This window comes from Nelumbo lutea, chromosome 8 (genome assembly GCF_056320005.1).
Source record: "Nelumbo lutea isolate HS-2025 chromosome 8, American lotus-T2T, whole genome shotgun sequence".
In the NCBI taxonomy this organism is placed as follows: Eukaryota; Viridiplantae; Streptophyta; class Magnoliopsida; order Proteales; family Nelumbonaceae; genus Nelumbo; species Nelumbo lutea.
In genome coordinates, this window is record NC_142691.1 from 7,188,559 (window position 1) to 7,203,766 (window position 15,208).

At 36.4% G+C, this 15,208-nt stretch overlaps 1 protein-coding gene across 2 annotated transcripts in view; it reads left to right on the top strand.

The window, feature by feature from the left end:
• The first annotated feature begins 3,280 nt into the window (after positions 1-3,280).
• Positions 3,281-15,208, top strand: part of LOC148842456 (uncharacterized) — a 47,698-nt gene continuing 35,770 nt past the window's right edge. Inside the window, exons 1-7 of one of the 2 annotated variants that reach the window (XM_088959684.1) lie at positions 4,370-4,485; positions 4,612-4,711; positions 6,522-6,637; positions 8,905-9,113; positions 12,254-12,373; positions 13,781-13,909; positions 13,994-14,119. In XM_088959684.1, the coding sequence (XP_088815810.1) occupies positions 4,707-4,711; positions 6,522-6,637; positions 8,905-9,113; positions 12,254-12,373; positions 13,781-13,909; positions 13,994-14,119 (705 nt within the window). In that variant the 5' untranslated portion in view covers positions 4,370-4,485; positions 4,612-4,706. Of the gene's footprint in view, positions 4,486-4,611; positions 4,712-6,521; positions 6,638-8,904; positions 9,114-12,253; positions 12,374-13,780; positions 13,910-13,993; positions 14,120-15,208 lie in introns of both variants that reach the window. The other variant, XM_088959683.1, reaches the window with a different exon arrangement.

The following is a 15,208-nucleotide window of genomic DNA, read 5'->3' on the forward strand; positions in this document are numbered from 1 at the left end:
GCCTCCTCTATTTGAACAGGGAAGGCAATGAACAATGTTTGGTTCGATGGTAACAAGGGAGAAAAACGATAATGAAGGAGAAGGAGAAGAAGAAGAAGAAGAGAGAGAGAGAGAGAGAGAGACCAAGGAGAAGGAACCATCGCTGGTTCGTTGCCGCTATTGAGTTTTTTCGAGTTTTTCCACCGGAGTCACACTATTTTGGTGTGATCCCTATTATATGATTTTGGGATCCTACATCACATGTTTTTCTCACCCCATCCCTCTATTTCTCTCTAAACAAATAATAGAAAAAATAATATTTTTAAAATATTTTCTTTTTCTCATCCCCATCCCACAAACCAAATGGAGCCTCTTAAAACCTACTTTGTACTATTACGTAATGTGACAAATACTACCCCTTTGTTGCCAACTCATGGTGGTTGAGGGTCAAGGGAGGGGATTAGCTACCCCGATTGTATAACCCTATAAAGCAAAAAAAGCCACAATTCATTTGTATGTAGCACCGGCGTGACATACTTTAAAAACCCAATTTTACCCTTTGTTTAGCCCTAGAAGTTAACTCGTTTAACAATGGAGGGCCAACCGCTATTGCTATAAAACTGAGATGGATTCAGCTAGATGAAGTTAGTTGATACGTACGGATCAATTGATTGAGACGCATCCGGCTGGGTTAGTTTTGCTTTGATCAAGTTTGAATGGAGTATGCGATCAGCGGTGGATTATTGAATGTTAAAGCTGCAATGATGGACTACGGAAGCGTTTGCTCGATACGATTGCAAGAGATGGGGTTGATGGTTGAAGTCTCTCTCTCTACAGTCATACTTGCAATAGCATTCAAATCGGGGTGATCGAACCATGTTGTCATTTCGTTGGCCGAAGTTTGAGTGGCAGAAATGCGAAAAAAGTGGAATGTTTTAAAAATTCGAAGAATAGTTAGGGGTAAAAAAGCCAAATTGTTCAATTTAATGGCATGACTTAACAAAGTTTTTGAAAGGCTGCACCCTTATGGATACTTCAATTGTTAATAAAAAAAAAATCTTAGGGTACTTTAAATAATTTACCTAAAAAATTTAACCATTTGTCATAGAAAAGAAGGTACCAGTAGATATAGTATTAATAAGAGACTTACTATTTATTATGGGTGATTAAATTGGTAGGTTCTACCCCGGAACCAAATGTAATTGATCTCAAATTAGCCTTAAACTAACCTTGCGCAATATTTTATTGGATAGGGTTCAGTATCTAATTCTTGGAATTAAGCTTGGCTACTATTTTTAGGGTCTAGGGATGGATCTACCCAAATCAACTTGAAGAACTAGGTTTGGTGTAATTGAGTTTGGAACCTTTGAGGATGTAAAGATTTAAAACCAAGTACTCATGATTATAAAGATTATGGTCTCACTTCACCGTTATACTTTTGCTTCTATTTAATATTTGAATGCTTACAATAAGTAATGGAGAAGTAAATATTTACACTTAGATCATAAATGATAAATTTTGAACTATATATTAACATAATAATAATCTAAAGATTAAATTACTCAATTTAACAAACAAAGATAATATAAAATTTGAATTATATATTATCATAATTAAATATCAAGTTTAAACATTTTTATGATTGTGATTCTATTACCATTATTTTTATAAAAACAGATTCCATGGGTAGACTTTGGAATCTACCTTGAAACCACCAATAATAGAGATGGCCTTAGAAACTTTTTTTTTTTTTTTTTTTTTACAATAATAGGTTTTAATTCAAAATTTTTAAAATTAACCCAGATTCTACATTAAAACTGAATTGAACGGATCCATACTCACCCCTACCTTTCTTCAAAAATAAAATTCAAAATTACCGGGATATAATGTCATAATCACTATTAGGTGGTTGCAGATTGTCTTGTTAATCATGTGCATTTAATGAAGTCCATAATAACTTCACTTATAGGGATTTAATTGTTATATGCTGTTTTGATTTTTGGGGACTTACTATCATTGTTCTATGTAGCCCTATGGTTCTTTAAAAAAATCACTATTAGGTAAATACTTAACCACCATATGATCTCCATCTCCTATCATATATGAATAATCTAAGAGTAAATGGATGTGAGAGCGAGTTCACAATCTCCACCCCCACAATGGAGACGGGATCTGTTCCTCACACTTGGGTGCCTCACATGCACATCCACCATATATTGGGAACATCTCCCCTGAATAATAACTTAAAAGTAATGGAATATGTTCTCAATGCTCCCCACAATGTTTTATATCACATCTCCATCATGTATTAGGAATATCTCTTGATGATAGTACTAAAACCAATGGTGTCATCATTGGGAGATGTTACGAGTACACGGCAAAGATATGCTTTCGTGGGTAAAATCCGGTAATAGCCTTCTATGAGTTGTATAACCAATAATAACGCCCCACGTCACTCATCGAATATATGTGCCCCACAGCCATCCAACCCTTGACGTTAGGGCAAATGCCATTCTAGAATATAGAGTAAAAGTTAATAATCAGGGATATTATCGAATACAGGGATGACATGGCTAATCAGTACCGTCCATAATAGCTTACGTGACTCTAGGCCTAGGCTTTTATGGGCATTTACTCCACACTTAAGGTCGTTGGAGATTGGAGTCTGTTTTCCTCGGTTACATCAAGCTGCTGGATTTTTCAAAATTTTAATGAACAGGAAAATGACCATTCCGCCTTGCCCAGAAATTTAAGGATTACGTGGTCCTCCTCCCGTCTACATCTCAGACTACTCTGGCCCCTAAAAAGAGGGCTCAATTTTACCACGTGGAGCTGCCACGGCCGAAACTTTCACCTGGACAAGAGTGTGACCGTGTGAGTGCGACCACGTTGAGAGTTTGGGCTGCCACCTTGCTCTGGGCCATCGAAATTCTTCTGCAGTAGGACTCGTCCCGTAAGGCCCGTCCCCAAAACAAAACATCTGGATCTGGGTTTGCTTGGTAGCTAAGCTAAGGCATTCCCCAGCCGCCACTCGGTTCGGTTCGGGACTTCCGGTCTAGTTGAGAGATTTAAGAAGGGAGCGGAACAGAAACACTTGACTTGATTGACAGCTCTGCTCAGCCTAAGCCAATCAGGGAACGGGGCCCCACCCCTTATCACCATTCAGAAATCACCATTACAGCCTTAGGATGGTATGGTTATTACCGTAACGACGATAGTGCGATTAAAACCAAAAAAGGAAAATTAAAAATAAAAAGCTTTTCAACAACATAAAAAAGAGTTCCTTTTGTTCTCTTTATCCGTCTTTGGTTCCCCTTTTGTTATTACACTCTTCAACATTCCTTTTAACAATACTATTAAGAAAGAAATATCATCTGAAAAAGGTGGTATAGATTTACAATTTTCAACCATTTTTACTACTGTTTCTCTGGTTTGGAGGTGGGATTTAGGTTCCTTAGATTTGTTAATTAACAATATCAATTCGGGGCCAACAGTTAGATTTAACAGACAGGTTTCCTAGTTTCCGTGGTTTTTTGCAGGCACCCCTTTTGTGGGATTTCTAGGGTTTTCGTCTTGGTTCTGGTGCCATTGTTACTTCCGGCAGTTCAGATGCAGTTCATTTCAGATTTATTAGTCTTTTTGCTGTGATGAATTCCTATTCCTGTGGATGGCGATAGATTTTCTGTGGGTCGTTCATTTGTTCGTCTTTCACGGATTCATCATTTCTACCAGCCCTATCTTTTTGTCCCAAATTGGTTTTATTTATGCTTCAACAGACGATTTCTCTATCGTTGATTCCGACTTCGATTTGTTCAGTCATGATTACTCCCCTCCCTCACCTCCTCCTCCTCCGCCGCATCCTCCATCGGTATCTTGTGAGGAAGATCTCAAGGGAGTGGGTTCGCTGAATACTTCTTGTCAGCTCGTTACCGACTTGCAGCTCGAGGATGATGTGTACATAGAAGGGAATGGCAGTTTAAAAATCCTTCCCGGCGTATCCTTCAGTTGCCCGGTTGCTGGATGTTCAATTACCATCAACATTAGCGGAGATTTTACTTTGGGTGACAATGCGTCTGTTGTGTCGGGAACATTTATTTTGAAAGCAAACAATGCGAGCCTGCTTAGCGGTTCCACAATCAATACTACAGCTTTGGCTGGTGCTCCCCCTGCTCAGACAAGTGGCACTCCGCAGGGTATTGATGGGGCTGGTGGAGGGCATGGGGGCAGAGGTGCTTGCTGCTTAACGGATAAGTCAAAGCTTCCAGATGATGTGTGGGGTGGCGATGCTTACTCTTGGTCATCACTCACAACTCCGTGGAGTTATGGTAGTAAGGGTGGCACGACTAGCAAAGCGGAGGACTATGGTGGTGCTGGTGGTGGGCGGATTAAGCTCGAGATAATTAATTCTCTTGACATCAATGGAACTGTTTTAGCTGATGGAGGCGATGCCGGCCTCAAAGGTGGAGGAGGTTCTGGTGGCAGCATCTGCATCAAGGCTCATAAGATGTAATCTCTTCCCTCATTACTTTATTACAGTAACTTATTAATGCATATACAGCTATTTGCCTTCCACCATCTACCCTTAATTTCTATTTCTCTGATAATGCTTATTTGCCTGCTGTTTGATTGAAGGAATTAATGAAAAAAAATTTCGTTGTGCCTTCTGTCTCTCTTATACCTGGATGTTGCACTGATATTGTTCATTGAATAAAGCCAGATACTACGTAATGGTGTAAGTAGCTGAGATTATGATATTTTGGTTTAACCTCTATCATTGTTTGTATGAATAAGTCAACCACTTTAGTATGATACACAATCATTGGATACCAAACTATGTCAGTGCCACTGTTACCACTCATCGCTGCTGAAATTTTGAATGAAGGGTTTTACTTTGATTTCCACATAAATGAAAACATTCAGTGGAAATAATTCGACTCCACTGGAAGCTTAAACGATGACTTTAATTGATTAATGAGAATAGATCCTTATCCTTCACTAGATGTGTCAATACTTTATCTTCCACCATTGCTTGAATTTCTAATTTCATACTGGGGTATCTTAAGAGGTATTTTATTCCCCAAGGAGGAGGATGATCATAGGGTTAGTCTATGGAGTTTAGTGGTCATTTTTTTTCATAGGTCCATGGAACTTTGCCCTTTTTTGACATATTCACTGCTCTTCTTGGTTAGATTTGATATTCATTATTCCATTTGTGGTGACTTATTGTACTTTCTTTGGAGATGACATGATATACCATCCCCTTGGGTAACATTGCAAGAATCATGTGGAGTTTCCCTTGGTGACCTTTTGGAAAATAGAAACGTCTACTTCTGTAACGATAGGAGTAATTTGACCATGACAGTTATTGATTTGATTACTATAAGAGTGGTCTGTTGAATGACCACAATGCACACTTTTGAGCTTGTGTTTTGATACTTTAAGTAGGATAGGGGGATGGACAACGTAGCTGAGCATACACTGTTTAATAAGATTTATGGAAATGATATATTAGTATTTTAAGGCCTGGTTTTATGATTATCTTCCTTTTACATGAAGCTACTATATATCATGATTTTCATGCCAGAGGAGACAACTGGATGGAAGTATAAATTCCCTACACGTCTCTGACATTTTAAGTTCATTCCATGGCATTGTGAATTTGAAGTATCCAGCCTATCCCTAATACTATAATGTCCTTACCAAACCAGTGTTTTAAAATCCAGATGTGCAACTAAAGAACCTATTGAACAAAGTGAGACACCATTTTTGAAGGTTGTAGCTTTCTACATTCAAGCCCAATGTACACTAAATTGTTTGGACTCTAAACATTGTAAGTACAAGTACAACCAAATGCATAGTAAATTACCTGTTTAACAGCAATTTTTTTTTTGAGTGAAAAAAACTCATTGTTATTTCACCCAAACATGGTAATAAGCCATGTGAAGCGAACCCTCTAAACGAGCCTCTTCTATGAGCTTAGGGTAACCTTTTGAAACACTGGTTGAAACTCTTTGAGGACTACTATCCTCATATGAGTTTTACCTTATATTTCAGCGTGTTAGAGAATAAAACCTATCCAGGGACCTCACCTAATAGCTTAAGTTTTTAGGTTGAATGGCTTCTTGAGATGGTATTAGAGCCTGTTTTACCAAGTGGTCTAGTGTTCGATCTTTGTAGCCCCCAATCCCCACTATAATTAATTAAGTTTCAGCACAAGGTATGGGTGGGCTTGTGCTTGTCCACTCTTGAAGTCCGATGGGCTTTCACGTGAGGGGGCATGTTAGAGAATAAAAACCTATCCAGGGACCTCACCTAACAGCTTAAGCCTTTTGGTTGAACAGTTCCTTGATACAACATATATAAAATGTTGTACACTATGCAACAATCTTCTTGTAGAACTGATAAAAGAGCATATGCCTATTTTATATAACCATATACAAATAGGTGTACATGTGTATGATTGTATTCAAAAGTCTTCCTATGCATCTCCTATATAGGAAATATAATTAATGTTTTTTTTTTGTTTTTTTCCTGGTGGGCAGGAATGGAAATGGAAGGATAAGTGCCTCTGGTGGCAATGGCTTTGGTGGAGGTGGTGGTGGAAGAGTTTCTATTGACATCTACAGTAGGCATGATGACCCAAAGATATTTGTTCATGGTAATCTCTCTCTCTCTGTCTCTCTCTCTCTCTCTAAAAACCAAAAAAAGGAAGAAAATAATTTATTGGACGATTTTCATTTGAGTAACCTTTTGAACAAAAATCAATCGAGAGATAATGCCATTTAAGTTTCTTATTTTATCTTCAAAAGAAGTGTTTTGAGACCTAATTAAGGGTATGTATGATGTTGCAACAACTAATTTAGAACATTTGGGATGATCCAAGTTCCAAGAGAGTTTCCAGTTAAAAATGGTCTAAATAGGGTCAACCTGTGTTAGGGGTGCAACCTGGGTAAGGTTGGGTTGGGAATTTGTCAAATTCTCAATGGGCCACCCTTACTCGAGCCTGATGTAGTTGAAATTCTTCAGTTCGGGCAACCTGACTTGCAGCCCTAGCCTGTATTCCAGACTTTTGCATCGGTGACTAATGAGATGAATAAGCATTTGCTTGAGGAGGTTCCTTGTTTTTTTCTTTGATCTACAACTGTAAATTCCATTTAAATATTAAGAGAGTTACAGTGTGTACAACTGTACATAAGGCAACTGGAGATAAAACATCTTGTCTCCAAGCCAAAAGCATTACAACTGAGCTCAAAACATTTGCTTCCTCTCAACCCCCTGTTTTTCCAAAGAATAAGCCATGCTGTGAGCATTCCTGTGCACCCATTGAGTTTTAATGTCCATGAATCTGGTTATCCATTTAAACCTTTTTTGGTTCAGTTTTGTATACCGACAACTCATTTCCCTTGTTTAGCAACCAGTTAATCACCACTTGTGGATCACCTTTGACATTTACTATTCTCACATGCAGCTCCCTTGCTCTACTTACCCCTTCCACAACTGCCGTAATTTCAGATTTCAGAGACTCACTGGTGCCTATTGAGGAGGTTACTTATTGTATTTTATTTGCCTACAACGTGGTACCAATTAAGAAGTCTAAATTGTTTTTAAACAGAACACATAGAATAAAATGCTTTATATCCAGCAGGTCTTAAGATTAGTAGGATTAAACACAATACATAGAGCAAAATGCATATTTATAAGGTTGTTGTATAGGAAACAAAGAACCCTCTCCAATACCTTGGTTCTATAGCCCATAGACCATGGTTAAAAAGGATGTTGCTCATTAACTTTTTGAGCAGTATGAGTGAATTGGTGTTTGTGTTATTCTGTGATTGACTCATATCAATCGGACTAAGCAGGTATTTTTATAATACAAGCTATAATGTCAGTAGTGTTGGGAAATCTAGGAGCAGCATACCCATAAGATAAATGTAGCGGAGATTAGAATGTAAAACTAGATGAGTGGCAAGACTAGGAATGAAAGAATTAATCATGGGAATTCAGAAGTGGCCTCAATGTGGTTTTAAACTTTGGACAAAAACTGACAAATTTTGCCAGTATAATTTGGTCTCAGGTGTGATTCAATCCCCAAGTTTTCAGGAAAAACATTGAAAGACCTTATCAGCACGCTAGCTTTCACTTTCATGGTTTTTCCCTAAAATTTATAACATCTCAATCATTTTGATGATTTATGAACATTGCATTCTTGAAAATGCAAGGCTTTAGCAAAAGTTATGGTATTTCAAGGAAAGCCTGTGGTCTGCAGGAAGGGGTCTTATTTTCTAAAAGGCCAAGGAACTGTCTAAAGAGTTCAGAAATAAATATGTTGGATCCAAAGAGGCAGTTGAGGTTCTTGAGGAAACTAACATCTGGTCTTAACACCAGTTATAATTTTATGAAATTTTATGTGGGGGATTAAAGTGGAAGAAAGGAGAAGGGGGAGGCTTAACTTGTCCAATTATAGTACTGATTAAAAATCCTTGTTCAACAAAAGATTGTTTCTTCATTGCATTAGAGCATGATGCGCCTATTACCAAATTAGAGCACCTGGCTCTCAAGATCCACCATCAAGAGACAACCCTCAACACCATCATGCAAAAGCCTTGTCTCATGGAGGAATAGTTGCATTAATTAACACCATTATGTGATAATACTGTTCCACCATATTTCTAATGAAAGGAGTCATACAATGAACTCACCAAGAAAATGCCTTTAAAATCCTCTAAAACTTGTGAACACAATGAAACCATAAATTTGTCATTTTCATTGTTGTCATTATCACCATTATTCTATGGGGTTTTAAATGCTGGATGCTGATCATTTGATCAAAGAATTTCCCAAAAAATTTGGTTTTTCCTGTATAATATTGTGCTTCTGCCCTTTTAATTTACTCTTATTCTTCTTAAAAAATTTCCTTGTTTGCAGGAGGAAGAAGCTTTGGCTGTCCAGAAAACTCTGGTGCTGCTGGGACTTTTTATGATGCTGTTCCTCGAAGCCTTATTGTTAGCAATCACAACATGTCAACAAACACTGATACACTTCTTTTAGAGTTTCCTAATCAGCCCCTATGGACAAATGTTTATGTCCGAAATAATGCTAAAGCTGCTGTTCCTCTGCTCTGGAGTCGTGTGCAGGTCAGTAAAGATATAACCCTTACATGAGCCCTTGAGATATCTTTATTTGAACTTGTTTTTGATCGGTAACTATCAAAGATATTTTATTAATAATAAGAAAGCAACCATGCTTTTATACAGAATGTACTGAGTGTACTTTAGAAAGGTACATCTCTTTATTTGAACCTTTTCCTTTCACTTTTGGTTGAGTCGGAGGACTGCTTTGCAAGATAACTTGCATAGTTATGCCTTTGCTGTTCATTAAATTTGCACCATCCTTATCACGATCTTTAGTTTTGGGCATATGAGCTGAGATTAAAAGATGGGATTTTGATTTAGTCAGTGCTGGGCACTTTTTTGTATTATCCCCTCTCTCATTGCTCTTATAGGAGGGGGTTACTTATACTTTTATATTATATAAATAAAATCCAGGGCCATCTGGAATTGGGAGAGCTTTTAGGAATTGGGAGGAATGCATTCAAGCAATCCTTTCAGGACCAATAGGGAGTGGAGATTCAGTTACAGCAGAATTATGGGCAGTGCTACATGGTTTTAGGTTGCCAAAGTCACTTGGATACAATGGACTAAAGGTTGATGGAGACTCCAAAGCTGTAATTGCTTGGTTAAAGAACATGAAAGTGGGACCTTGGAAGTACTGGAATATATTGATGGAGATTCTAAATCTAAAATTATCTAAAGAAACTGAAGCTCAATTGAGATGGACTCCAAGGTTAGCTATTCATTAGGCTGACAGCTTAGCAAAATCTGTGGTTTATAGAAACAGCATATATTGGGGTTCAATACCAAGTTGAGGAAATGTTAGGGGTAGGCCAAGGCTAACATTTTGTAAAGGGGTGCAAGGCACCTGTAATGCAATATAATTATTTTTTAGACAGTAATAAAGTTATATTGTTACTTTTTTGAGAGCAATAAATAAATAAATAAAATTGGTTTTGTTTTATATTGTTACTATTTAAAAATAGATATATAAAATTTCTTTGATTTGTTGATGATAAAAAAGTAAAAAAGGTTGAGCCATTTATTTGGAAATCATTTATTTGAATTAACTTTGTGAGTCAAGACTGAAAATTCTAAAATTGGTTTATGGAGTTGGAAATCAAGTGAAATAAAATAATCTTATTCCAGTTGCCAATGGCATCTGAACCCAGAATTTAATACATGCAAAGTTGGTAGGTAAGAAAAAAATGAAAATAGGAGACCAGGAGATATCTCAATATGATCTTTTTCATTATCTAGGTTTGATAATCCATAACAAGGACGACTGGAATAGGTTGAGGAGGATGTCACTTGTGGAATTAGAGTGAGATGGGCAAAATGAAGGGTTGCATCTGGAATCCTATGTGATTGGAGAATACTTCTTAAGCTAGAAGAAAAAAATTATAAAATGGTTATAAGGCCAGCAATGTTGCGTGGATCAGAGTTTTGGGCAGTCAGGAAACAACATGTCTGAGAAATTAGTGTAGCAAAAATGCAAATGTTGAGATGGACAAGTGGGAAACCTACAAAAGATGGTGATAATAATCAGTACTGTTTTTCGCTTTGTTGTATTTTATTTTTGCTCTGTTGTCAGTTGTGGCTGGTCTCTTGGGAGGCCCAGCAATGTATGCTTTTTTGGCTGTATTTTTCGTGTGCAGCCTGGTGTTTAATGAATATTTTCCCTTTGTTGCTTTTCAAAAAAAAAAAAAAAGTAGACCAGGATGGTTTGGTCACATGTAGAGAAGGCCATCTACAATACCAGTAAAAAGAAGTGATCTGATGCAAATTGAAGGGTTTAGAAGAGTTGGGGACCAAAGTGGACATGGGTTGAAGCAGTTAGAAATGATTTGAGGGTCCATAATTAAAGACCGGATATGTCGATAAATAAAGTGGAATGATGGAACAGGATTCATTTATAGTTGTGACAATGCTTAGTTGAGTTGAGTTGAAGAAAAACAATGAAAAGGAGTTTATTCCTTGGAATCCTTGAATACCCTCATTTATGTAACTTTTGTAACAACTAGAACTGGAAGTTGTTTATGCTTAGTTCAATTTTAAATGGTTAATTTGTACTCTGAAGTCTCAACTTCAACTAAAACATACCCCAGAAAGGGATGAGGGTTGGGCAGACTGCAGGGGTCAAATGAGTTTTTTTTTTTTTTTTTTTGGATTAGGGGAAGGGAGCACATGAAGGAGTTGTTTAAAGCATGGAAACACTTAATATATATATATATATATATATATATATATATAAAGAAAATTTGGTGATATTTTGAAGATATTGATTTATGTGTCAAATCTTCTATCTGAAAATAAATAGAAACAACTGTTTTGTGTAGGGAACACCTCAGAACTGTTATTTCTGATGGAGTATATAGTTTCACAAATCACAATTATTTCTTCCTACCTTTCTTTTCGTTTTCTTCTTCTTTTGATAGATAAGGAAAAACTTGTATTGATGTACAGCTTAGAAGTCATATGTATGGTTTATGGTGCATTGGTGCTTGTGTTGCTGATCACTTCTTTCATGCGGTGGGCATTTACTGGGTGATGCCAGGATCGATTCAGGAACTTCTACACAGCTGGTATATTCCAGGTCTTTCTAAAAGAGGAAAGATCATTTGGAGGACCATTCCCGCAGCAGTGATCAGCACTATTTGGTCTGAGAGGAATAACAGAGTTTTTAGTGATCTTTGTAAAAGTTCTTATGAGTTGATCAATTGTATTGTGGCTGAACTAGCTTCTTGGTTATCAGTTGTTCCTGAGTTTAGAAATCAGAACATGTTCCTGATTCTAAATTCAGTTAGTTTATGGGACATCTGATGCTGTTTGTGTGGTGGAGGCAGTCTTGTTTGCTCCTTCATTTGTATGTGTTTCTTCAGAAGTAATATTACCTTACCTTTTCAAAAAAAGAAAAAGTATGGCTGCTTTGCTTAGGTTTTATTCATAACAAGGAATCATAATTTTAGTTGCAATTAAGGAGTAACTCCTTCCAATTATTATATCAAGCATCCTTGAAATCCGTTTTTTTTAATCAGCTGCATCCTTGAAATCTGTTTGACTGCAATATGTATTTCTTGTGGTTTATGAGAACAACAATTTTGAGAATAAAACCAATTGTTTCAATGGGGTTTAAGCTTCTTCATTTGCTGTGCAATATATAGGTCCAGGGGCAACTTAGTCTATTGTGTGGTGGAGTTTTGAGCTTTGGGCTAGCACACTATCCTTCATCAGAGTTTGAACTTATGGCAGAAGAGCTTTTAATGAGTGATTCGGTAATCAAGGTAATCTGTGAGTGTTTGTTTTTCACATAAGTGGTTAACTTTTTTGTGCAGTTAAATGATAATTGGCATTATAAATTGAGTCGCACTCCTAATAAGCTGCATTATCATTTTAATTGATCATGGGGTCAAGTAATTCTATATTTCTAGGATTCAGTGTCAATGCCAGGAGAGTCCATTTGTTCCACATTTGCTTTTTCATCTCCTTGCTTTCCTCCTCTCTGTTATTTAAATGATATTTTTTCATTGTTATTAATAGGAGAAAAAGACCTTGGATGGTCATCATTGGGTAATGACCCTTTTGAGGAAGAAAAAAACATATTTTAACAAAAAATTATGTTTACTATTATCACCAGTGAAGTCAGCAAAACTTGGCCACGTTATCAGAGTTATACTTCTAGGGCATATGGAACTATGAAATTAATATCTTCTAACAGCATATCCAGGATGCTGGCTCATTTTCATAATAAGGAACATGGATGGAATAAAAAATTCATTTTAACTGATTGTTGTTGTTGCCATTCTAAGGTAACGTTTCCTTAAGAATATGAGGTTTGTATCTCATGGCTCTTTTCCCCCCTCGGGATTCATATTCTTTGGGGTGCAGTTCATTTGCTTGAAATGGGGTTTATAGGAGGATCTTTTCAGACTTTCTTTTGCCCTTTTGGGGTTATCATGATGTTGGTTCTATAATTTTGGTTGGCTGTCTATTAGAAAGATTTCAGAAAAATGCAGATAGGGCATCTTATGGGAAAGATTGACACTTGTTTTTGGAGATGTTAATAATAACATTGTGCAAAACTCTTTCTTGCTTTTTGTTATTTATTTTTATCAGAACCATTTCCTTTCTGCTTTGTGCACCGCTTTCTTTGTAAAATGCACTGGTTATTTGTTAACAACGGAAAAATAGAAACCGATAATTCTCTCGGGTTATCGTGGACCTTCAAATATTTTATTTGCATATTCATTTTATTTTAACATAATTCTCTTTGGTTATTATTAATTTATGTTTCTAACTTACTATTTTGCTCATTTTAGATTCATTTTATCGATTAAAAATTATTATTTCTTTATCTCTTGTTTGATGTCAGTATAATTATTGTTTACTGATTCTGTTATTTTTTAAGTTTTGTTAAAATTTCTTCTTCATTTTGCCATTGAAGCATTCTTCTTAGTCAATGATGTTATATCATCTAAAATACTGGATGATATATCTTTTTATTAGAAAAGGCTTTAGATTTTCATATATATTGTCATTGTTAATTTGTTTCATATGATTCTTGTAATTAGTTTTCAACACTGTTTTGGCTTCAGTTTTTTTATTTGATCTTCAGTTTATCCTATTTTCCATTCTGTTAGTGTTATAATTAGTTAATGACATGTTTTTTTACTACTTTCAATTAAGTTTAGGTATATGGGGCTTTGCGTATGTCCGTAAAAATGCTATTGATGTGGAATTCCAAGATGGTCATAGATGGTGGTGGGGATGCGATGGTTGCCACGTCTTTGCTTGAATCTAGCAATTTGATTGTTCTCAAGGTATTCTAGTCATTCTATGTTTGCCGTTTTCTCCAGAAGGTTATTTGATAATGCACTCACATGTTACATGCTTAACCATGACAGGAATCATCTGTCATACACTCTAATGCAAATCTGGGAGTTCATGGACAAGGTTTACTAAATTTGTCTGGGCCCGGAAATCAGATTGAAGCACAACGTCTGATTCTCTCATTATTTTACAGTATCCATGTAAGTTGAATATTTTGTCATGTCTTTGTTTATGAGTTTCTTTACATGGTTCAGTCTTTTGATATATCAATGAGTTTTTGCAGTACCTCTGTTTTTTTTGTCTTTTTAATACCAAAAGAACTAGTTTGCAAACTTTAAATTGGGTCAATTTTTTTTAGTTATTGTGGTACTGGACAGTTTATTTGTTTTGCTCCAGAAAAATTTCTTTAATTAGCATCTCAACCTTAACGTAGCAGTAAAATGCAGTGTAATTTTCATGTCTAGTCTTGATGGTCCAGACAACTGATGTAATTAAATATATCATTTTACAATGTAAGACATGATTCTGAGGAGTCGAAAAGCTCCTTTTATTGTATAAGGTTTTGCACAATTTTTTGTTAATATGTTTAATCAAGTGGATATTGCTAGTAAAAGCTTCACTGGAGCAATGAAAAAGAATCAACTAGAGCTGTTCAGGTTTCTATGTTTCCATGTCTATGGTTTATTTAGTTATTTATTTTTGGAATGGACATGTTGCTAGCTGTTCTATCAAGGAATGGTTTGCTACTGTTAGCAGTTATTTCAAATTTAGAATGTTGGATGATAGAAAGCTGATAATTTAGTAAATCTAAGTATGATGGGAATCTGTCTCCAAATTGTTGCTCCTTGTCTAATTTGGTCTGGGCTAACTTAGCAAATGGGACTAGAACACAGTAGAAAGACTAGTGATCTCCTGTGGCCAAGAACATATAGAGAATGGGTGGGATGCTGGTGTATCAGGGCAGGCTACTTTGACAACACCTTGGAAAGCCATTCACAGTGTTCTTCCTCAGTTTCTCAGGTTTGTCAGGTATGATGTTTGCTTTGGGAACAGTGTCCGGTTTTGAGAGGATATTTGGGTCAGTAATCTTCCTTTAAAGGACCTTTTCCCTTCACTTTTCTCTTTGTCTTTGTATAAAAATGAGGTAATTTCAAACTGTACCACAATTGAGGGTACACCTTTGGCTCCAAATTGGGACTTCGGTTTTCGTAGGGGGTTAAGGGATGGGGAAATTAATTCCTTATCTAATCTGTTCTGTCTCTTGAATCAAGTTTGTTTGGAACCGTCTA